Here is a 26,283-nt window from a genome sequence, read left to right on the forward strand (position 1 = left end):
TGATGACTGAGAAAATTTCTTCTGAATGCTAACAACAGTTGTCCTAAGGAAGAGAGCAGTATCTAAGGGATGGGTAGACATAGCCTAAGCACTGTGGAAAGAGACCAATTCCCCCTGCCCCAACAATTTTAGAAAACTAATGTCACCGTGGTGATTGAGAGTGGAAACAAGCAAACATGATCACACACATGCCATATGAAGTCAGCCAAAGGATTTCTTTACGATAATCTGCAGCGAGCACTTTGCTCAGTCTCTAGAAGGTAGGATCATAAGTAAACGTCCTTGTTCTAAAAGAAAAGATCTGAACAGATAAATTGCTATGCAGAAGCACAAAGTCTTTTAATGCAATCTTCTATAAGAAGTAATTAAAATTTAAAAGCCAAACAATCTAACAGCAAATGTGACTTCCTTTGAGATGTACTCTATCCATCAGTTTCTTCCTTTGTTCTTCAATGGTCTGATACATCCGAATTACTAGACTGGTCATCTTCATAGTAACATGTGATACCATCTTATTTCAACTAAGCTTGACTTTCTATAACAACTATTTCAGGAGTGGCATTTCTAAAAATAATTTTATCCAATGTATGCATCGGTCATATTTGAGGTCAGGCACAAGAATTCTAATAAAATTGGTGAAGTTTTAGAGTACTACGTAGGTATTCCAACAAGATCTGTACCCTTAAGGAGGAAAAAAGAAAAATTAAACTTCTATATATGAAGGGAATTTTGGATACTTATGGGTAGCATATAAAACAATTATATACTTTCATCAGACATTTTTACAAAGAAAATGTCTCGATCATGTTTTCAATGTCATTCTTCATATATATATATATATATATATATACACACACATACATATACACACACATATATATATACATACATATATATGTATTTTTAAAAAGTATTGATTGGGGTGATGCAGAAAGCCACAAGTGAGAAAAAGACACTAAGGTTTTAATAAAGGGAACAAAAGGCTGTTTTCACCAGCATAGATTCACATTACAGTACACCAATATTGACAGCATTCTCTTGTCTATTTTTGGTACAGAAGATGGTATCCTTCTACATAACCTTGTAAGGCTTCAGTAACTAAAACGTAAAACAAACAAACAACCCCCCCCCAAAACAAAACAAAAAACCCAGCCTATTAGTTTACAGTTTATTTTAAAAATTCTGAAAGACACTGCAAGTCCTAAACTTTTCGTAGTGCTGCCCATCCACAACCGTCTGGTCAAGAACCCAGTAACAGAGCTCCCTTTCAAGGAAGCTTTGCAACAGTAGAATTGTGCAATATGGATGTTTCTTACTACAAGAAAAAAATTATACATGGCACATTCTCATTCATATTTTGTAATGTAAAAAGTTACAAACATACCTAATCAAATAAATAATAATAAAAAAGAATTTGAATGTATTTGTTAAGTATCCTAAAACCACTACATAGAATAATGGCCACTTTCACTCACAGATTATTTACATGGTACCCAGTGTGGGTACACTGCTACAAAACTCAAAACAGAAGGAGTAAACTTGAAATGTTTTCCATAATAAAGATCTAGCAGCACGACTATCTAATGCTGTTTTATCCCGACTGCTTCTGAAACATTCCTTTTCAGTCTGTGTCTTCATCCAGTTCATAATAGTCTTTATCATAAATATCTTTTACTAAAAGAACCCGTACAAGCATATTTTCCAAGGTGTTTCGGTCCAGTGAAGTAGATGTGTACCAGACAGGGCTATCTGTAGAGCTAGAGCACTCTGGTTGCAAATAAAAAACATCCATTCTCTGATTAAGATTCTGTGGACTTTGGGAGAAAGGAGAAAGTCAATTTTAATACATACACACACACGCACACACACACACACACACACACACACACATATATATATATATACACAAAATAACCCACAATTTTCTTTTTTTCTTCCAAGAATAATTCCATTACCAGTACTCACATTCCATGGTCAGACCATAAGCTTCATTACCTACATTAAGTATTGCGTCATTCAGATATTTTGAAATTAATTTGAACTTAATTTCTGTGATAAAAGATTATTTTCCCATAATTTAAATCCTGTATTTCACTGAATTCATTAATAGAAACATTATTCTAATCATTATGTTAATAATGCCACTAAACAAGTAAAACACTGCCAATTATACGACACATTAATTATAAATGCAGCCCAGCTTCAGAGATTGTAAAATATGAAAAATATATCTTAGAATTGATGAAATATGGCAGCACATAAAATAAAAATACTCAACAGCATCACCCAATAGAGCCTTAATTTGTAAAATACCAACAAAATACTGAGATAGGGATTTCCAACCAACAAACAGTTGCCGCCACTGGAAGATCCCACTTCTGTTGAAGCCAAATAGGGCAACCCCAAAAGCATCATCAGAAACATCACTATCATCCTAGAGGTGACATTACTGTTTTTATGAGTTCTTGAGAACTAACTTGGGGACCTAACTAAAATTTATAAAACTGTTTATCTAAGAAAATATATTCTGAGTTCATGTTAACCTTTTAAAAATTGGCGAGTGCATACTTAAAATAATGGACAAGCATACAATAATTTGTGGTTTCTAAACACTTTCACTGGTTTAAAATTTTCTTAAATGTCTGTTGGTATCAGACTGGGGGAATAAGCAGTGGTATAAGCGGAAAAGTATACTCCTTTCAGAACACTATTAATATCTTTCAGACCTTCTTAAAGGGCTATTTACTCTTAAAGGGAAATGCTTCGTTTTCATCCCCACCTATCTATCCTACCTTTGAAAATACTTTTTCACCAGGAGGTGGCAAATTATAGTTCATCACTTGTTTGTGTAAAGTTTTATTACAACACAGTCACGATTATTATTTATATACAGTATATGGCTGCTTTCTGGCTAAAAAGTAGAATTGAGAAGCTGCAATAGAGACTCTATAGCCCAAAAAGCCTAACATATTTACTATCTGACTCTTCACAAAAAAGATTTGTGGCCCCTGCTTTACAGTCACTAGAGTTGTTATAATTTAAAAGATGACAACAGTAGTAATTTCACTAGTAGAGAGTGATTTCTTAATGTGCTTGAATCCTAAAGTATGAAGTACAAGCTGGGTATTTTATATTAATGGGACTAATGTTATAATTGAATAGACTTAGATAAAAGTGAGAAGAGAGAGAAATCTAAAAAAGGATCAGTGAAAAACTGCCACCTCTTGGTAATGCTAAATTCAAGGCAACTGACTTATATTACTTTTGTAAAAATTAAGTATCATTCATACTTACCTTTTAGACAAGTAGCATTCAAACATTTTCACAGGACATCTAGAAGGATTGGCTGTATTTTCAATTTGTTCAAATACTGGCTCATCATCTTCATGTTTTCTTTTTCCAGTAGTAATTTTATCTTAAAAAATAAAAATTACAGAAACTTCCTAAGCCCAATCCTGAAGAGAGTACTATCCACTCTATTCAGTTCTAGGATCTATCTATCTGTTATACCAAAGAATAGGACTAAGTATCCTTCCGAGTGCTAAGTTGTAGTTTCTGGATCATAGTTTTTCAAACAAAGTGGACTGAGATGTTTTGAGAAGACATAGGATATCTCGTTTTATGAAAATGACAGTCCTCAGGTTCTTAACAAGTGACCTAGGTGGTCTTTAGTAAGGCGAGGTTTAGCTAGCCCTGCCACAGATAATCCCCAAATAAAAATCTGTCATGCTACCTTCATTGTCTGTCCCACATAAGGAAGACACTTGGTATCGGAGGCATGCTCTGTTCTCCATTGTTAAAGGATTTTTCTTCCAATGCCTAAACACAGTGCCAAAGGAAAGCCTTAAGTGTTGTTCCACTGTCTTCAGGCCAAAATATTTAGTGTTGAAGTAGAAGAGGGTATTCAGAAGGGCTACTGGGGAGTGTGAGCCGAGCTGTTTTATCCTCCACAGATAATCTTCTTCAACTCGAGAAAAGATTGACCCTGAAATAGATAGAAAGATTTTAAAAGAATGATAATAAAGAAAACAGTTCTCTGTGTGTGTGTCTGTGTGTGAGTGTGTGTGTGTGTGTGTGTGTGTGTGTGTGTGTATGTATGTATATAGTTACAAGAAGCGGAGTACAGCATTAGGAATAGAGACAGTGGAAATGTAATGGCTGTGTGCAATGTCAGAGGGATAGTGGATGGAAGGAGGGGGGTTGACACAGTGTGAGGGATATAAATTATAAATGTCTATTACATTGTTTTGTATACCTGAAACTAAAAATAAAATAAAAGAAAAAAAACAGTTCTCATTTACCATCTGGAAATAAAGTGAATTCAAGAACAAGCCCATTGCCATCTTCCATTCACACCAGGTCAACTGGAATGACTGTCAGTCAGAATTATCTATGTAGCTCGTTAACAATTTGGAGGCTAGGGGACACTCCAGACTATGGAACTAGCATTTCTGGAGTAAGGGACTAGATGTTTACTTCTGTTCCATAGGATAAGCGGACGATCAGAATTCCTGAAAAAAATCGGTGATTTCCATTCACAAACATGTTTACATCACACATCTAAAACAGAGGTTTCTTAGATATATTTACATCAGAATCTCTGCTGTAGGCTTCAGAAATAAACATCCAGTTCCTTCCTCCAGAGAAAGGAGGTCACATTTATTACCAAGTTCTTCAGAAGCACTAATTATCAACTACATTCACTTCTAATTCAACAAGAGATGAACAGATGAGTTCATAAATAAGTACTCTAAAAAACATGCTAATTTAAATTATTTCCTAATTATTTTACATATACTTTCTGTAAAAATAAAAATCCCAGTAGCAAGTCAGAAACAGTTTTACTTAAAAGAGCATTACCATCTGGAAGTATGCTTGGTTGCCAAGTTCGGAGTATTTTATTCAATTCTTGCTCAAATGTCTGGTATCCTGGATCAATAAATATGTTGTCTTTCCGATTACTACCACACAAGTACTACAAAAAAAGAAAAATATCTTGAAGGAAAACCAGCTAATTATAAATAGTTAACATATTACTTACAGTCTGCATTACTTAAGAAAAAATAAACAAAACTTATGTCTAAGAAAAACAAGTATACTAATAAAATATGAGAGATTATTGGCATTATCTATATATCTAGAAATCATAAAGAATCATAAGTTACCAATTACTCTGTTGCTTAAACTCAAAGCTGAAATACACACCCAAGAATCCAGAATGTAAGAACTGGATGACAATCTTCAGTCTGTCAGATAAAAAAACAGAATATCTGGCTCCAGTGTTCATTATACAGTACATGGAGAAAACAAAATTAAATCTTAAGTAAGAGTAATTAAATTATTAACAAATAAAGAAAATTCTCAATGGTAAGGGTGGGATGAAATGTTATTCTGCAGCTGTGTTAGGCTGATGCTTGTTTTACTGCCTCCCTATACTTAACTTTTCTGTGAGTCAGTACCAATTTATGAATTTTTTAACTTACTATGACAAACCTGAACAGTGAGGGTCGTTAAAGGATGAGCTAAACACTGAAGTTTACCAAGTCTATCCCCAATGGGATTTAAAAATGAATAACGTAAAAGTAAAATGGGAGGCACAAAGAATGGGAGGCAGGAATTAGGAATACATTGTTGTCAGGTTCTTACATTACACATGAAATGGGACAATATTTGAAGGTAGATTAATAATTAATTAGAGATGCATATTGTAAATCCCAGAACAACCACTAAAAACAAATTTAGGTGGCATAAATAATAAAGCAACAGTGAAGATAAAGTAGAATTACAAAAAAAAAAAAAATAATTCAAAAGAAATAAGAAAAAGACAAAAAACAGATATAACAAATACAAAACAACCTGCAGGACAATAGTTTTAATCTAACGACAGAGGTAATTACATTAAATGTAAAAGGTCTAAACCAGGGTCAGCAAACTAGAGTTCTTGTGCCAAATCCCGCCATTGTCTATCTTTGTAAACAAAGTTTCCTTGAAACACAGACCAACTGTCCCAGGCTGCTTTCACGCTTTAGTGGCAGAGCTGAATGGTTGCACAACACCACTGGCCTGCAAAGCCTGAAACAATCACTATCTGGTCCTTTATGAACAAAAAGTTTGTTGGTCTAAACACACCAAGACAAATACTGCCAGATTGGATTTAAAAAAAATAAAAGCAAGGCCCAACAATATGCTGCCTACGAGACACCAACTTTAAATATGGAGGCTCAGATAAGCAAAAAGTAAAGGGATGAAAAAATATATACCATGTATACACTAATCAAAAATTAGATTACAGTATCATCATCTGAGTTGACCGACTGTTATTCCTACTAGTCAGAAGGAAGATTAACCAGCGTAATTTTAAAAGGGTAGAACAAAAATTCCTAACTAATACCTCTCAAAAAGGATGTCGGTTAGACCAATTAATTGCCTGGCAACCAATGAAGTGACAATATCAGATCACTCTCCTGCTTTGGATTAGTCAGAGGGCAGTTCTAAAAATGCCATTTCCTAAACTATGTGGAAAGCGTCAATGTTATGACTATAGCATTGATTGGTTAAAATACAATATCATGATCCAATCTACTCAATGGGACTACAAATAATTTTTTTAAAGTAGGGTTCCTAGATTTTTAAAACTATATACTTAGTGTACGTTATATAAAATAATTACAAAAGTGAAGCCCTCATACTTAGAACAGCAATTTACACTTTTGTTCTTACCATAAAGCAACATACATAATAAAAAATGAGGGAAATGACCCCGAAACAATTTTCAGCTATGAATCTAGCAACAAGGAGAAAATTTCTATGTACAGTCGGAAACTTAACGGTAACAAGCCAATAGCCAAAACTACTAAGCTCCCAACTCCGCTCTGCAAAGGTTTCTTCTGGCAGTCTACAGTAAGTTCAAAGGTCTGCGGTAAGTTCAAAGGTCTGCTGCCCTTACTGTCAGTGATGACAACATGCTTTATCAGTCATCGTTGTGGTAGGGGAAGCAATACTGTCTCATAATTGTGGTTGACATTCTCCATTAAAAGCAGTCCCACTTACAAGCACCTCATCTGCCCCATCACCGAAGCCCAGCAACCAACGGGAACCTGGTGAAGAAAAGTGAAGCTGTGGTTCCAGAAGCAAAGCAAGGAAGCAGCTGCCAAGACAGGACCTTTCAGGCAGGAGCCCAGAGGAAACGCCCTGACAGCACAGGCCTGTCTGAACAAGAGTGACCTGGATTCCAGTTATCTTCCCAGGAAGTCTTCAATCACAGAATTCTCTGAGTTAATCAGTATTCTCTTTCAAAATACTATTCCTTTATAAAGGTTCTGGTCTCTCATTTTACTTAGATTGTTTTGGAAAAATAGTTGACAGAATTAGAAATCCATAGGTAATTTTAGAATCACTGTACAAAGCAGCATTAAAAAATAAAAATATAGTATAAGCCACACATGTAATTTTAAATTTTCTAGTAGTCATGTTAAAAAATAAGTACAGTTAAATATTATATTTAACCCAATAGATCTAAAACATGTAATTTCAACATATAATAATATAAAAATTGAGATAGTTCACATTTTAAATGTATAAATTTTTGGAAGTCTTGTATTTTGTACTCAGAGCACTTCTTATTTCAGACTAGATAAGTTTCAAGAGCCCTGTTTTCTTATGGATTAAAAATGCAAAGTACAAATTCTGGTATGGTATTCGAGAAATAGAATGAAAGTCCCATACAACAAAGTTTATAGTCAGTTGACAATCATGCATTTTAGAGAATATGTTCAGATAATTAACATGTTTGTTTAGACATGTATTGTCAGTAAAATGGGAACTGTGTACTGTCAAAGGATGTTTTAGAAAGTTAAGCAAGAAACCTATTATGTGTAAGAATATGTATAATAATTTATGAAACAGACGTTGAGATTATAAGACACTCATAATTTGAGGGCCACCAGATATATTTAAGAGATTCTACTTAAAAGTCTATAATTGCACTGACTCTGGGTTGTGAATACACAATATGATGTCTAGATGATGTATTACAGAATTGTACACTTGAAACCTATGTAATTTTACTAACCATTGTTACCCTCAATAATTTTAACTAGGAAAAAGAAAAAGAAATGAAAAATACAATATTTTTTACAATTGTAACAAAAAGAATTAAATACCTAGAAATAAACTTGAGGAAAAAAAAAAGTCTATAATTGGTTGTCTTATTAAATGCTATTTGCATAAAGCTTCACTAAGAAGAATGTAAACTAACCCACCGTTAATTTAGCTACACATCAGTAGTTCCTCACAATAATCTGTGTTTCAATGATAATGTTCCAGCGTCAGCTGCTTACTTCCAAGAAAACAGATACCAAGGGTGATATCTTTAAAACTGCTTAAAACCTTTTTATGTTTCACCCTGGATAAAAGATGAAGTCTACACATTTTATCAAGGAATACAAGTCCTTTGTGACATGACTTACCCACTTCATACATCACCCACCCTACATTCCAGCCATGCCGAGCCGTTCCTGGAAAACTGTGCCTTTGTATCTGTTTCTCTCTTCTTGGAATACCATTGTCCTTCCCTCATCCTGCCTGCCTACTGAATTTCTATGCATACGTCAAAACGCAATTTAAATCGAGTAGTCCCAGTTCTATGCCACCAACATACCAACCCATCAGTTTGTCTGTATATTTCAAATCCTTGGGGAGCACAGTAACAGTGACTTTTAAGTTGAAATGTTTAACAGATTCAAAACTTATGAGCTGTGTATCCTCGGGAATCTGTTTAACTCTACTTCCTCTTCCAAAAATGGTGGTAATAATAGTAAGGTTGTTGAGAGAAATAAACGATATGACAAGCACTTAGCAAATACATGGGATGCAGTAAATAATCCAAAAAAGTAACCTCCAAAGTCTGCCCCAATGTGCAGTGTTTAGCAGAAAATAAGCACATAACTAATGTTTCCTAAATGAACCAACAAATGTAGGATTAGCAAAACTGAATCCACCATATCATCGCCGTGAAAAATAAGGCAAATTCTTAGGCCTTCTGGGTCAAAGAAAGATTAAATAAGTTAAAGATGTTATATGCATTTTAATAGAATTTAACTATTAGAAAGCCATCTATTTACATAGAATTCAAATTAACAGGCCATGTGAGTTTTTACTATATTTTTTAAATTTAGTAAATGGAGTTCACTCTTCTTAAGAAAAAAACAAAAAAATTCCTCCAGATAAAAGACTTAGCATGTAAAAAATAAAAAATATTGAAAAAATTTGGGGAAAATGACAAATGAAAATTCTATCTCGAATAAACAAGGAATTTTCACAAACTGAAAGGGATAAACAACCCAACAGACAAAGAAACAATTCACAGAAAAGTAAATCCAAACACCAATAAACATAAAAAGATCCTCAATCCTTTAATAAAGCAATCTGGTGATATCTTTTCAAATAAAAAGTATACTTTTCTTATGATCCAATAATATCCTTTCAGGAATCTTATAGAAATAAAAGCACCAATTCTTCAGGATAATTACCGTGTTTCCCTGAAAATAAGCCCCAGTTAAGATCTCAGCCAGATGGACACATTTAGTATGTTATGATGATGTTCCAGAAGAAGATGACATGACTGTATTTGAATAAATGTAGATTGCTGTACATGAAAAAATAAGACATCCCCTGAAAATAAGCTCTAATGGAACAAAAATTAATATAAGACCCAGACTTAATTTTGGGGAAACACGGTATGTGAGATTTGAGAGAGAAGCAGAAGGAGGTGTACACTGTTTATCTATAATAACAAAATTTTATGAAACAAAGGGAATGCTCATCATTGTTGAAATGATGAAATTGTTATGAATTATCATGCATACAGTTAAAAGTCTGTTCCAGCTGACTTAGAGAGACTGCCACAATGTAATGGGAAATGGAGGGAGGAAAGTAAGATGCAAAAGTATATACCATGGTTCCAAGTACTTAGGTGACAAAACTTCTGTATCTTTCGCCATGTTCATAGAAAACAGAGCAATGTACACATGTAGCTAAACATGATGGTTTGAGGACACTATGATAAGTACAATAAGCCAGTCACAAAGAGAAATACTGTATGATCTCACTTACATGAGGCACCCAGAGCAGTCAAACTTACAGAGACAGAAAGTAGAATGGTGGTTACCAGGCAGAAGGGGGAGAATTAGGAGTTACTGTCTAATGGATATAGTTTCAGTTTTATATGATGAAAAGAGTTACAGGGATGGATACAGATGGTGGTGACGTTTGCACAAGATTATGAATGTACTTAATACCGCTGAACTGTACACTTAAAATAGTTAAAATGGTAAATTTTATGTTATGTATATTTTATAATTAAAAAATGGAAAAAAAACCTACTTAAAGACATACTTTATAATCATTCATTATTCAATTCAGTTAGCTCTCAAACCTCTAATAATATTTGGAGATTTAATATTTAAATAAAAAGCAATCCAGAAAGAGACTCAACTTTCCATAATAGGATTATGAGACCAGCCAATTCCCTTTTCTTAAGGACAATGAAAATACAACATAAAAATCTGTGGAATGCAGGTAAACCAGTTCATAGAAGAAAATTTATCACTTTAAATGCTTTACTAGGGAAAAAAAAGGGCTGAAATAAACATCAATGATGTTAAGTAGATAGACAAAAGAACAAATTAAGAATGGAAATAAGAGATCAGAGTCTCAATAAGAAAAAAAGAAACAGGAAAACAGAAAAATCAATGAAACCAAAAGCTGGTTCTCGAGTCCTAGCCTCTTTCTGTTCTCCTCTCATTCAACCATAGGGTTCTGGTACTTCTTTGCTGGACTTCTGGACTCCACACTTCCACAAAGGAGACAACACTGAATTTAACCAGTATAAGTAACTTCTTGATGTGACAATGTGTGCTTCAAGTCAATATGATTTACCTTGGAGTATTATTTGACTGAGTGGTACTAGTGGAAAGACACATATTATAAAAATATATGAAGTGAAGGTGACGTCAGAAGCATGGTGAAACGAGGAGTCCCCTTGGTATCTGCCCTTGAAGTTACAATAAGTTGAACATCTATAATTCAACAAAGGATTCCCTGTGTAACACACAAACACGTCTGGGAGATCTGCACATCAAAACATTTGAAGATGGGAGAATTGGATGACCAGGGAGTAGGGAAAGGAGAAGGGCATAGATGGGGACCAGTGACGTGCAGCCCAGAAGCAGCCTGCATCCGGGAGGGGGAAGGACTGAGACTACAGGTGCACTCTCTGTGGCCCCGAGCATTCCTGCCTGAGTGATCAGCATATAATAGCTCGGTGATGGTGACAAAGACAGTTGTGGTCTAGCAGCCCTAACTGTCTCCCCACACCCTCCCAGAGCTAGCAGAAGGCCCCAGAAGAAAGTGCAGCAGTGACTATCTGGTTACAAAGCACAGTATCTGCAGCCCTGAGAACCAGAGAGACGGTTACTGAGAAGTAGATGCACACTGTGGCTAATCCCAGTGACAAGGTGGACATACAGCGGCGAGGCAGCTGAGGTCTGGCAGCAGCCATTACTGGGAGGAGAACAAAGCCAGACACACACCTGGTGGCCTCCCCCAGCTCACCCAGCCTCCACACTGGGGGCACCTGAGACATCTCAAGCAGCACAGCCCTGAATCTCGCTTCAGGGGCAGCACTGGGATTTCAGGGGCTCAAACCCCATCACCCACCACACTCTCCCATGCAGATGGTGCCCTGAGACTGAGGCAACCTGAGCCCACCTCCCCAGCAAATACAAGGTATCTTCTACTGCCTAGCAGAGAGATCGGAGAAGCCAGCCAGAGCAGTGAGCAAGAAAAATAAAATGCTCCAGCGCCACCCACTGGAAAACAAAACAAAGACCTCTTCTTATAGACCTGCTGCAGAATTCACTGCCATAAATGCCAAGGCAGAGAAAGAATCCGTCAAATACCATCAACAACCAAGGTAACAAGGCAACTAAGAAAGAAAATGAAAAATTTCCAAAAAATAAACTTAAAGACATGGAAATATAAGACTTAAATGACACAGAATTCAAGATAGCAGTTCTGAAAAAACTCAACAAGATGCAAGAAAACTAAGATAGGCAGTTTAATGAACTCAGAAATAAAATCAACAAACAAAATGACTATTTTACCAAGAGACTGAAATTTTTAAAAAGAACCAAACAGAAATTCTGGAGATGAAGAAATCAATAAAAGAGATGAAGAATGAAATAGCCAGCTTAGGAAACAGAGCTGACCAGATGGAGGAAAGAAGTAGTGATATCAAAGATAAAAATCTGGAAATGACCCAGATGGAAGAGAGAGACTTGAGAGTTAAAAGAAATGGAAGAACTCTACAAGAGCAACATCATCATCATCATCATCATCATCATCATAATAATAATAATAATAGGCATACCAGAAGGAGAAGAGAGGGAGACGGGAACAGAGAGCCTATTCAAATAAACAGTTCACAAGAACTTCCGAAACCTATGGAAAGAAGTGGATCCTCGAATCCAAGAAGTAAAAAGAACACTCACTTATTTCAATCCAAAAAGGCCTCTCCAAGGCACATTATATTAAAACTGTCAAAAATTAACGGAAAAGGAAGAATTCTCAAGGCAGCCAGGGAAAAGAAGATGGTAACCCGTAAAAAAAAGCCCAGCAGATTATCAGCAGAAACTCTACAAGCCAGGAGGGAGTGGAATCAAATACTCAAACTATTGAAAGAGAGAAATTATCAGCCAAGAATAATATATCCAGTAAAGTTATCCTTTAGATATGAAGGAGAAATAAAGAACTTCTCTGTTTATTTGTTTGTTTTTAAAGGACGGCGCAGCTCACAGTGGCCCATGTGGGGATCGAATTGGCAACCTTGCTGTTAAGAGCACCACGCTCTAACCAACTGAGCTAACCAGCCACCCCAAGACCTTCCCAGACATACAGAAGCTGAGGGAATTTTCAAGGCCTGAATTACAGGAAATATTGAAGGGTTATTCTACCTGAAACAGAAAGACAAAAATACAAAACTATGAGTAAGATGACTAACAGACAGAAGCAAGAAATTGCAACCCTTATTCAGAATAGGGGACTATACAGTTAAATATAACATAAAGGTTAAAGAGGTAAACACACAAAAGGAAAAAAGAAGAGCACTGCTACTGCAACTCGGAAATAAACTCACAGCATAAATAGGGATAACTTGTGACAACAAAAACATAAAAGGTCTGAATTTGCGAAAGGGAATGGAGATAAGATGCACGCAGAAGAAAAAGGACTACTGTATATATGAAAATTTCTTTTACATAAACTTAAAGGTAACCACACACACACAAAAGTCCATAACTGAGACACATAAAAAAAGAGGAAACAGGAAACACAAAAGCAAAGAAACAATGGAGACACCAAGCTACCAGAAAACAAAAGATAAAATGGCTATCAGACGTCCTTATACTTCAATAATCACCTTAAACATAAATGGTCTAAACTCACCAATAAAAAGGCAGAGTAGCAGATTGAATCAAAAAACAAAACTCAATCATATGCTGCCTTCAGGAGAAACATCTCAGCTGTTAAGGACGAATATAGACTCCAAGTGAAAGGGTGGAACACAATACTCCAAGCAAATGGCACCCAGAGAAAAGCAGGTGTAGTCACACTTATATCTGACGAAATAGACTTCAAGATAAAAATACATGAATTGAAAAGTCAAAAAAATCAGATTGTCTTATATTTTCAATATGAGAACATGACTAGGAAGACCACAGAAGCGTTCCTTGACATTGGCCTTAAGAAAGAAAGCAATCTAATGTTTCCATGACACTGTGATGCATACAGAAATAGGATGTTAATTTGAAAGTGTAGTGGCAGAGGATAGAGCTGAAGAACCATGAAGGGTATATTTTTCATTTCTGGTACGGTATAATTGAAGATATTTATACCTCAGAGTTCAGTGGAATTGGTCAAAAGCCTATGTATTAAACGAACTCAAGAAGAATACCAGGTACTAAACTGCAGTAGTTGATACTACATAAAATTTCTAGAAACATTTAATTGGCAAAGTGAGTACACAGCTCAACTGATAATCACAGAATTTCTGAAAACCAAAGGCTGGATCTGCTATGCAAATGGAGAGATGGCTGAGAAATGTAATCATGACTATGATTAAATGGAAGACATGGACAAGGGATTTGACCTCCTGTTGGAAATGTTAGAGTTACTGCATGAATGAATTACTATAGGTTACTGTATTGGGTTGAATAGTATCCTCTCCAAAATTCATGTTCACTTGTGGGAGTGGTTGTGAACATGACCTTATGTGGAAGTGGGGTCTCTGCAGATGTGTTAACATGTGGTCACCCTGGAGTATGGTACCCTGATCCAATGAGTGGTGCCTCCATAAGAAGACAGAAATGTGGACACAGACATCTCTGAGGGGAGATGGCCATGTGGTAACAGAAGAAAAGATTTGAACCCTGCTGCCCATGAGCCAGGGAATACCAAGGATTGTCAGCAACCACCAGAAGCTGGAAGAGGCAAGGAGTATTCGTTCCTCGAAACTTCGGAGGGAGTGTAGCTATGCTGACATCTTTATTTAAAACTTCTAGCTTCCAGAACTCAGTGAATAAATTTCTGTTCTTTTATCCACCCAGTTTATGGCACTTTGCTATGGCAGCCTTAAGGTAACTAGTACAGTTATGTTCCTTGAATTCTGAATACAATATGATGATATATAATAAAGTGCTAGAAGATTAACTTACCGTGTTTCCCCGAAAATAAGACCGGGTCTTCTACTAATTTTTGCTCCAAAAGACGCATTAGGGCTTATGTTCAGGGGATGTCATCCTGAAAAATCATACTGGGGCTTATTTTCCGGTTAGGTGTTATTTTTGGGGAAACACGGTAGTCTGGTAAAACTGAATTCCTGCAAAGAAAATTTCTTTAAAAACTGGCTCCCAATAATAATAAATGGAGCACATAAATAAAGAAATGAGTGTAATTCCTGGGATGCAGCATTAAAGGGGTGACGTGACCATACAGAAGAAGCACAGACCAGTAAAAAGATTCTGAAAGGCTCATGTTCCAACTTATCTGAAGCCTTAAACAAATGCTAGGAACATAAATAAGAATTTAAAGCTAGGGTGTCCAACCATCCTAGTTTTCCGAGGACTAAGGATCTTCCAAGAATCTAAGACTGTCAGTGCTAAAGCTGGTTCGGTCCCAAGCCAACCAGGGTTAGTTTAAATTATCCTGCTTGAAGTAACTTTGGTGTTTAAAACACAAACAAACAAACAAACAAACAAAAAACTGGTTCTCTAAAAAGATCCATAAAATAAAACGGATAAACCTTTACTTAGATTGGCAATACACTACAGGCAAATCACAACCCTAGCCCCATTGGGCCCAATCCCACCAGCTATCTGTTTTTCACAGCCTGCAAACTAAGAACTGTTTTTTTACATTTAAAAATGGTTATATTTTAAGTTGCTATCTAAGTAGGTAAGTAGCTACATATCCTAGATTTTTTTCCTCTTGGCTTGCAAAGCCTAAATTATTTACTATCTCACTATTTAAGAAAAAGTTTGCTGATTTCTGAGCTAGACTGTTCAAGAAACAAAGGCACAGCTCACCAACACTAAAAATGAAAGAAGGATGAGAATATCCTATAGACATTTAAAGGATACTAAGGGAATATTATCAACTCATGCTAAAAAATTTGACAACTTTGATGAAATGCATACATTTCTTGAAAGACAAAATTGTCAAAATGGAATCAAGAAAAACAGAAAATCTAAAGAACCCCATACCAACTAAAGGAGTTGATTTAGTAATTTACAACCACTACCAAACCTGCCAAAAACAAAAAAGGCCCTTATGGCTTCACTGGTGAATGCTACCAAACATCTCAGGAAAAAATAACACCAATTCTCACAAATACTTTCAGAAAACAGAAGAAAGGAACACTTTCCAATTCATTTTATGAGGCCAGTATTATCCCAATACTAAAAAGCCAGGACAAAAATTAACTGTATTTCTATATGCAAATAATGCCAGAGAAAATAGCTAACAGAACAAAAAATATTTCACCGGTAAACTAGGTAGACTAGAGATGGATGAGATAGAGAACTCCCATTTTGTTGTCTTTTATTACTCTTTGATTTAAAGTTATATTATCTAGATACTAGTTTTTAAGCTTAATTACTAGTAGAAGACATTTTTAAATAAAATTTTATACAGAACCCCAAAACATATCAAAAAGTAGAGTTGGAGTAAAACAACAAGAATAAGAACATGGAACTGAATCTCTCCTTCCTGCTTTGTTAACTTGGCAGCACCCTCATGTTCTCTTCAATACTTTTAAAAATACATAACTATTTTTAAGATAATAACATAAATGTTCTCTTTTTTAAAAATCACCTTAAATCAGTACACACACACACACACAACAAAAAGCAGTAGAAACTGAACATACAGGTCTATCATGTAATAGTCACAGCAAACATCCAAGTCAGTGAGTGCCTACATGTGTACAACATGGTACTAGATACAAAACAGTAAGATCCCACTCATCTTTGCTCTTAAGGGGATTTACATGTAATAAACAACTTGTTCTGAAACCAGAAGGTTGAGATGCTTTCACCTACACACAGTACCGTATTTATACTACTAGGTATAATAAAAGAGGAAGGGGAAAACACATGTATGATCTACAAACCCTGTGCCAGGAGTAGTGAGGCCAGGTATGCTTTGGAATTCATAATTTTTTGGATTTTACAGAGGACACACAGGGCATGTATATAATTACATGATATACCTAGACTGATCTGGGGAAGCACCCTATTATTTAAAGACATTAACAATTCTGTAGTGAACTCTATAGTTAATATTCTAAGGAGGAATATGAACAAAAAGCATAATAAGCAAAGACAACAGCTTCACAACTCTTCAACTAGGTTTTACTGTCAAAGGACTTTCCACGAAAATCTCTGGTTCTCACAGGTTTGGGGATTTTGGAACATGGCCCACACATGAGGCTCAAAGTACATATAAATCTATCACAGAAGAATAAGAAGAAACAAAACCTACTCTATTTCTTTCAGATCACTACTGCAAAATATGTGATGGCCCACACATATTTTGAACACAGTAAATTACATCCATGTGCTACTTCCCCATTACCACTTTCATAATCTTAGGCAAATTTCTATCCTGAAGAGAATGGAAATAAAATATAAATTAAGAAAATTCTAGTTTCCTTCAGTAATTCATTTCAGTATCTACCACCTGTAAGCAGCATAATATTACATTTTAGCCCCATAAACAAAAATTTAAAAACACATAGGATGTGAAGCTAGAATCCTTTCTGATCTCTGGGCTCAAACCTACAAAATTTTTTCAAAGCCAGAAGTCATTACCTAAAGTTAATCTTCGTGTTTACTATGGAAACAGACTCATTAAAGATTCACAGACATGTGGTTGAAGTTTACATATAAAACCCTAAAGAATGAATGATCTCCTTTTATAAGACAACTCCAAATAACTAATGAGAGTTACTCTGTTTCACAGGTAAGTAGTGTATAATGAAACAGACCTGCTATGTGAGAAGGAAGACATTTCCTGTTCACATGTGCATCAGCATGGATCAACACACGCACATACACATCAAACCTCAGGATATTGATTCATTTACTTGCATTTGTAAGGAGGGAATAATGTCATCCTGATTGTCATACATAGGGTAACAAACATATAACTTTGTTAGGCCTGTAAGATATATGAGTTCTGAGTGGCCTGTCCCTAACTATTTCTCACACAAATTCTTTCTGATTTGGGTACACAATTTTGGAGAACTTAAGAACTTTCAGGAACACATCTTATTATAGCAGAAACAAAGTAGCTAAGAAAATCCTTTATAATATCCTAGTAGTTTTGAATGGATTAAATTCTTTTTTGTCTTTCTTGGTAAGGCAATAAATCATCATGTTCCATAAGGCTATCCTTAATATTCTTGAAGCATAAAATTTTGCGCTCCAAGAACACAACAACCTTTCTTATTAACATTATATTTAAAAGTAGCGATCAAATTACTAACCTCCTGTATTCCAAGGCAAAGATAGTAGATGCTGTCAGGTGCATAATTCTCTCCATTCGGCCTGCGAATTTCATTGACAAAATGGGCTAACCCATAGTTAAGCTCAGCCGTTGTATGAGAGAGTAGATCCTCTTTTAACTTTACTGATTTAGCTAAAAAGAAATAAAACAAAAAATGAGTAATTGTTATTATTTACTGTTTTAAGATTAAGAAACTCCCTGAAATTAATTTATTCTATATAAGAAGTTAAATGTAAAATAAAAGCTACATTTATGTTTTTTTAAAATTAAAGGTATTTAACAAAAATCTTGATTTTAAATAGCACGTAGGGGAAACAAAATCAGAACACTTACAAGACTTTAGCTCATCTAATACCAGAAGATCTTCATCAAGTTGCCTAGTTTTGACCCAGTGTTTCCATGCGTTTACACCATACGTGTATTTGAAAGGAAAGCTGCATTCTGAGTTGTCAGAACTATCATCATGAGACTGGTATCCTGATACAGCTTTTCTCTTGGCTCCCTATTATTAGTAAAACACCATTGTAAAATCTTTTTTTAAAGCCTATATTATTTCATGACTTTATGTAAGCCATAACTCAAATAATGCAAATTAAAAAGAAATACATTTATATGCTTAGAACTGACTGGTATTCCTGAATTTGAGAATAGTTACCTATAACATTACTTGAAACATATCTCCAAGAATGCCATATTTGTACACAAACCACTTTGCACAATAAAATCATATTAACTTCTGCTGTGAGTCACTGATAAGAAAATAAATCCCATTATTTTGCCATGTATAATGTGCTCCCATGCATAATGCGCACCCACATTTTTGGCCCAAACTTTCAGGGGGGAAAAATCTTTTGTTTTAATTTTTTATTTCAAATTTGTATTTGTTTACATTTAGTTACTTGTTTTTTTATTATAAAGGAATTTTATCATTTATTTTTTAACATATTGTGGTACAAGAAATTTTATGTAACAAATAATTACAAAACACAAGAATAAATACAAGTACAAGAAATTTTATGTACTGGAAACAAATTTATGATATTTACACATCATAGAAGGCCAAGAACTCTTGTTGCAAGTTCATCGTAAGTTCAATAAAACCAATTATCGTATTCCAGGGCATTGTTTTGCATACGGATATCATTATTTCTAGAGTAACACTTTCAACTCATAGGTATAAATAAAAGAATTAAAAACATTTATACAGATACAGAATTAGTACTACCCATGTATAATGCACATCCTTATTTTTCCCTCACAAATTTGGACAAAAAGTGTGCATTCATACATGGCAAAATACGGTATATGAATAATAAACTAGTAGTCTGAAATAAAAGGACTCTAAATATTAATGTAAGAGAGAAACTGGAGAACTTTTCAACAATTCTACCTTATAGGGAATGACCACTCAACTACTCTTCACTTTCCTCGTGGCACTGTTTGCTGTACAAAAGTTTTAAATTTTGATGTAGTCCAATTCATCTATTTTTTCCTTTCGTTCCTTGTGCTTTTGGTGTCATATCTAAGAAACTATGGGTAACCCAAGGTAATGAAGGTTGAAGCCTACATTTTCTTCTAAGTGTTCTATAGTTTTAGTTCTTCCATTTAGTCTACAACCCCTTTTGAGTTAGTTTTTGTAATGATGGGTAAGAGCCCAACTTTATCCTACTGCAGGGTGCTCACTCCTTTTTCATTCAGTTTCTTTCTTTTGGGGAAAATTTGTGAGTCACTCTTTTTATGTTTTTCCTTTGGATCTTTATGTTGGAAATCAGAAATGTAGAAAGTTGTTGATGAAATATTTAAAACAATTAAGTCTGTTAATACATTTAAATTTGGTTTATCTTAACAACTATTAAAGTGCCCGGCATGTTTTCCTATGTGTCGGCATGCTTAAAAGCGACCAGATATACTATGTACCTCAACCTCACTGATTACTCTCATCAAAAATAATGGTGGAAAAAACTGCTCTCTAGAAAATATTCTCAATTATTCTTGTCAAATAATTGAATTTACTTTTTAAGCAACTATGTCAACCTTTTATCAAGATAAAATTGAAAAGAAATACTAAGTGGCAGTAATATTCACTCTTCTCCTTCATTATGAAGTTGCAATTAAACCTGAGACATTTTTATTACTGAGAAATGAAGTAATAAACTTTACCTCTTAAAGTCTTTTTAAATCTAGAACACAAAATATCTTCCCATATTCACAGACACAACTAAAGACCACTGTATCCTTACTCTATACCTATATAGAGATATTACTATACAGAGATATTAAGCAAATGCAAGAATACTATTAATTTTATACCTTTTTTTTAGATCGAGGTCTAGGCTGTTCCTCATATTCTTCTCCAAAAACAGGTGGTAATAAAAATTCATTTTCCATGTCAAGCTCCTCAGCAGCTGACAATTAAATTACAAGAATTTTTATTTCAAATTTAATACTACAGGCTTATGTTACATAAACACAGCCAACAAAGAAATAACCACAGCATATAAACAGGCACCCATGGGGACAACCTATGCTGGGTGGAGAGTGAATTATCTCCTGTACCTAACATGGCCTGTGAGTTCTGATAAACCCTGTTCAGACTATTAAAGACATGTATAATGAATATCAACACCAACTTTTCATGGAAATGATATCAGAAAAATTATTACAATCTGAAATTCAATTATAAGATCTAAATGGTCTTAGTACAAATCCGTTTCAATTTATTAAATCTTTTCCAAAACAAAATGCTTTACCTTCTACTCAGTGTGTTTATTTGCCATTGACAGATTAAGAAAATAATGAAAAATAATTCCTTTTAAAACAAAATATCAGAATATAAGTGTTTCTCTTTGAAGGTCAACTTAATTTTCAAGAAGTTCTTAACAAAAATACTACCTATGTTTTAAGTTTTTAAAAAAGACAAACACTTCATTATTCTGTTCCCTATCTTCAAAATTTTCTATCATGAATTGCTTTGAGAAAGTTTCTTTCTAAGGCTCTAAGAAATTATTTTTAAGTCCCTACAATTCAATCCTATGCCTCAAGTTAAATGTTGAGTTCTATTTGGGTAAAAAAGAAAAGACAAATATGAACAGTAAATAGCTAATGTTCATAACCAGTTATGACTTCATCACTAAATTCCATAACCATAGTTCACAATGAAAGAATAAAATAGCATTGTACCTCTGGGAAAATCTATTTCGATATCCAAATCTGGTTCATATGGTACATCAGGCATGCTGGACTGGGTCTCTGGGTCAGAGTTCTTCAAGAGATCTGAACCAATTATGTCTGTTTCAATTATTACACCTGTAATCAATCCATACTATCACTAGAAATCAAAATAGAAAACCTCAGCAGTACCTCTATCTGGCAAAAGGAAGACACTTAATTGTAAATGCAAAACAAGAATAAATACTTATATTAATATGTCACAAATGGAAAAGCTATGTAGATATCCTGAAATGTAAACTACATAAACTTCATAATTATTAGATAATCATGAATACACGAAAATTTTAATCCTGTAAGTTTTTGACCCCCTCTCTTCAAAAGTTAATAACTGTGCTTTGATTTAAAAAAAATATTCTGATATTAGAGTATTTCTAAAAGCCATGTCTTATCAAAAATAAAGTGATACGGGTGGATAACCGCAATTTTCAATGTTCTTTTTGACTTGTGACCCCAGTTTTCCACATCATTCAATAAATGCTAATTTACAACTGCCTTCTAATGTTTTGATCAGTTGCTTTCAAAGAACAGCTATTGCAACCCTAAGAAACACATTTTCTCCAGTTCAGGGTGGTGGGAGACACACAAGAATAGATGCGAGCGTATGTACAACACACACACACACACACACAGAGGGAACAAAGGTTTCACAAAACAGTACTCTTTCTATAAGGGATGCATGGTGACAGTTTTTTTTCCTGTTCCACTTCATTTAAAAAAAAAAAAAAAACACCAGTTTCAACCCACTGAATTAATCCTACAACTCCCCAACAAAGGCTTCAGCAACACTACCACATTATGAAATACATAGAATTTGTTGTGTTTCTATTGTACTCCAGGGTAAACGGAATTAGGGAGCTCATGGTTGAAACAGAACTCTGAGTGTCACCAGAGGACTAAGGGTTGGAATAAACATCCTGAGACAGAATCATCCACACCACACTCAAAATGTTACACCATTTGGCGAACACTGCCCTAACAGAAGTTAGGATAAACCCTGGTTTAGATCACCCAAATGAATTATTAGTATAATTAATAAAACAAAATTGGGGAGAACCAGTACAAAATAAGAGATTGGATTATTATTCAAGCCTACTACAAGTCAGTTTTGCATCTGAGCTAGTCCATTAAAACAAGAACAATTTTGAGTTGATTTCACAAGTCAAATCCTGTTACAATGAAAACAGGGACTGTACAAATTCCTGTGGTATAAGGGAGCACCTGTCTAGACACAGCACGGGCCTCTTACAGTGAAATAACTTGTTTTTTGATTCAATGCTTCCTCCACTGCTATATCAAGCTCAAACACAATGACATGCCCTGGAACATGCTATGACAACGAAACACTTATTCACAAAGTACACTGCAGTGCAGCTTACTGTTGATGTTGGCAGCTTCTGCTTTCCCCTCATCCTCAGTCATCATGTCTGTCATTGTAAGCAACTGGGTATCAAGAGGGTCTGAAGCAACTTTGCTTTTTAGCTCCTCGGCTGCTGGGTTCTTCTCACTGCTGTCCAATGGGGCCGGCAGAAAAACAGGGACTGGTACCTAATTAACCAAAGCATTTACTGTTAGGTTTGTTCAATGTTAAAAGGTTATGTTTCCAAAGTAATAATAACTCTGATACATAAACTCCTTTATAATTCCATATTGGATAAAAACTTTGGAAAGAACACACATAAAAACTAAGATATCTACTGTGACAAAGAAAAGTCCAGGATACAAGCAGCTACTTTTGAAATAAAACAAAAACAATTGGAGGTATTTCTGGAACAACAATAGACAAACCCTGACAGAGTCCAAAGTACTATAAATAATATTTTGTACAAAACTTTATTCCATGTTTCAGTTCTAAACCTTACAGCTTCACAAATCTTTCTTTCCAAAATGAATTCAAATATAAGACAATGTGTGTCAAGCAGACACAGACATCTGCTGAACTTCAGTGTTAAGGATGAACACGTCCCTGATTAAACACAAAGCCATCACTGACAGAGGCAACCAAGCCTAAGCTGACAACTGAGGAAAGGCACACAACCCTGCTCTCTGGCTCCCCGGGGCTGTCCCACCCACGCCCGGCAAACCTCACAATGGAGGACAACGTGGAGTCTGACTCACAGGAACAGGAACTGTGGCAGGGACAGGAACATTCTGGCTGTACATGTGCATAGGCACCGGCACGTACACAGGCACAGGGATAGGCACTGGGACATACTCTGTCTTCCAACTGTCATCTGCAGACAGAACGTGGGTAAGGAGCTCGGCAACTAGCACTCATGTACAACAAGTGCTCAGTGTTGAAATCATGTGTTAACAAAGAAAAAGTTTAGTGGCTCGGTACCCATTTATAAATTTCCGGTTTTCACAAATTAGGTAACTTCAGAACAACAAAACTCAGTGAAGGAGCTGTTCCAACTTACAGAGCACACGTAGAATTTAGGCCTTTTTATAATAGAAAAAAACCATCCTTTAACAATATTATATAGCTCCTGACACCCTACCAGATTCCCTTCACACCCCCCACAAAAAGGTTTATGTAATCAAATAATTAGAATACAGCTAAAATAGAAATTTGATGAAAATACGTATTTGAATTATTTCATCTCATTCTGACAAGGAAACAGAATTGCTAATATTACAGAGCACAGTTACAGGTATGATTTGCCAGAGGGAACACTGGAACTTCAGGGGGTCTTAGCCCCAAGAAACTGCTACGGTGTTATTTCATTTGGGACATTAATTTGTATTCTAGGTCTTCGTTAGAGATTGATTTTCTTTAGTGATTTTAAATGCTGTATTCTCAATGTCTAAAATTAGATAAGCAAAGTCAACAAAAAAATGATAAAGTGACCTGTAGCCTAATAATTGAAAAAACATGACATTTCATTAAGTGAAGTATAAGTATAGAGAAATATACAAGTCAAATTCCCCAAAGTTACCTGTCTGACAAGATTTGGTCTGCATGTGAGGTTTACAGTAAGTAGCTTTTGTCATTGTTAAAGGTTTGCAAAGAACTGCTTTGTTCTTCATCTCTTTGTTGGGTGTTGGAGAAGGGGGTGGCGCTGAACCCTATAGAGAGGCAAAGAGAAATATTTTATTTTTATCTCTAATTTTTATTACTTCTTGGTGGTAATGAATATCTGGTTTCTAGGGCCTGTGGAGGGAACACACAAAAGTAAAAGAGTATAACCAAACTATGCTGTTATTATGTTTACCATAGTCTTAATCTGGAAGGATCAGAATCAGGATAGAACGAATCTATCCTATTAGCAAAGCAATAGTAATCGGTCATTCTACAGATCTCTGTTACCTTCAAAGGATACCATCAGCATATCTTTTAAAATATATATGTCAATTCTCACTGTTAAGTACAAAAGCAAGGTTGTAAACCTGAATTTTTAAAATAATTAGGCTCTTTTAAATTAATTTTGAGAAAGAAAAAAGTTCTCGCAGTTATTATGGCTATCCGATACTCTAGCTCCCTCTATTGGATAAACAGCTTATATATGTTACTAAATTTGAAAAGACAAATGATGAAAAAAATTACCAACAATATTACCATGCTTTAAGTTGGGTATTTCCTGTGCCCCAGCAATTGAAATTTTAGAAACTTATCTTAGAGATACAGTCTCTCAGATGTTTTCACCATGTTCACTGTAGCATTATTTGCGATTGGAAACACACACACACACACACACACACACACACACACACACACACGGCTGAAGATCTGTCCCTAAAGGACTAGAGACAAGGTGCTCTCCACACCACCTACTGATACGGGCAAAAGGTACAGAATACTAACACACTCAATTCTTATTAGTTGGGTAGTTAAGTTCTAGACAGATGCCATGAACACGGAACCATTGCTCTAGAAGGAAATACAGGGATAGGTTCCTGTCAGCCTCTGCTCACATTTTCATCAACAGATCAATACATAACCTTGTTGCTGTTGAAACACACTTTATTTAATACGTGTATTTCCTACAAATAATTATACGCAATATTTCCTTTTAATACAACAGTACGATCACAGCATTTATGTGTTACGTACTCTTCCACTCAAACGTGTACACACACGCACACACATACTTGGTACTGGGAACACATACTGTATACTGTATAGTAATGCAAATCAAGTCCTGAAAACACACAGATCAAGTAGTTAAAGTTTTATAAGAACACTAACGTCTTACTGTTGGTGGAGCTGCAGGATGTACGACGGGGCAGTGCACGTGTGGTTACACCTCTCAACCTTGGCACGCCCCACGAAAACCAAGGGAGAGGCTGATGGAGCTTATTCTGCAGAAGAGGAAGACATCGATGAGGGTGGCATGGTGACATCTCGCAGTTCTACCTCAGGAGTTTGGCTCTTGCAACTTGCTGACACTGTCAGCAATTTTCCCTCCCAAACTGGCTTCAAAAATTAATCAGCCTTGTCGGCTTGGCTGTTCACCTCAAATCTTTTTCACATCAAATCTTGATATAAGGTGCAAACACAGTGGTGCTTCAGTGGAGGCTCTGCTCAGACTCAGGGCCACATTCTTCCACGTCACTGACAACTCTTCCTTAGGCAGAATTCCATCGCGTTATTTGGGCTGCTGTTAGAGAGGGACAACAATTGGGAGTCTTCAGCTGACTTTCATCACTGAATCTGATGCCTTGTCTGGTCATCTGTCCAGGTCTCTATCAGGGATCTCGACTGCCTTCTCTGCCACAGCTTCCTCCACATCTTCTTCCTTCATGTCCCCAAAGTCTTCTCCACTTATTTGTGAGTGGTAGGTGTTATGTTTTTATCACCATTCTTTTTTTTTTTCTGTAACACCTTCAAAGACTTTGAAATTTTTCACGCAGTCTGGTCAAACATTTCCCAACAGTTTTTCACAGGAGCCTGCTGGATGCTGCCCTGGACTGCGCCAACATGACCAATTG

At 35.5% G+C, this 26,283-nt stretch overlaps 1 protein-coding gene across 14 annotated transcripts in view; it reads right to left on the reverse strand.

Moving 5' to 3' along the window:
* Positions 1-942: 942 nt before the first annotated feature.
* ZMYM2 (zinc finger MYM-type containing 2) overlaps positions 943-26,283 on the reverse strand; it is a 93,615-nt gene continuing 68,274 nt past the window's right edge. For 13 of the 14 annotated variants that reach the window (XM_088792851.1, XM_074330121.2, XM_074330111.2 and 10 more), the window contains 11 exons: positions 24,291-24,420; positions 23,470-23,585; positions 22,731-22,899; positions 21,304-21,429; positions 20,434-20,528; positions 18,457-18,625; positions 18,104-18,255; positions 4,861-4,975; positions 3,734-3,985; positions 3,295-3,415; positions 943-1,814 (listed from right to left, as the gene is read on the reverse strand). In XM_088792851.1, the coding sequence (XP_088648977.1) occupies positions 1,622-1,814; positions 3,295-3,415; positions 3,734-3,985; positions 4,861-4,975; positions 18,104-18,255; positions 18,457-18,625; positions 20,434-20,528; positions 21,304-21,429; positions 22,731-22,899; positions 23,470-23,585; positions 24,291-24,420 (1,638 nt within the window). In that variant the 3' untranslated portion in view covers positions 943-1,621. Of the gene's footprint in view, positions 1,815-3,294; positions 3,416-3,733; positions 3,986-4,860; positions 4,976-5,205; positions 5,247-18,103; positions 18,256-18,456; positions 18,626-20,433; positions 20,529-21,303; positions 21,430-22,730; positions 22,900-23,469; positions 23,586-24,290; positions 24,421-26,283 lie in introns of those variants that run through there. The other variant, XM_074330127.2, reaches the window with a different exon arrangement.

The sequence above is a fragment of the Rhinolophus sinicus genome, chromosome 16 (genome assembly GCF_057876585.1).
Source record: "Rhinolophus sinicus isolate RSI-liver-muscle chromosome 16, RSI-T2T, whole genome shotgun sequence".
In the NCBI taxonomy this organism is placed as follows: Eukaryota; Metazoa; Chordata; class Mammalia; order Chiroptera; family Rhinolophidae; genus Rhinolophus; species Rhinolophus sinicus.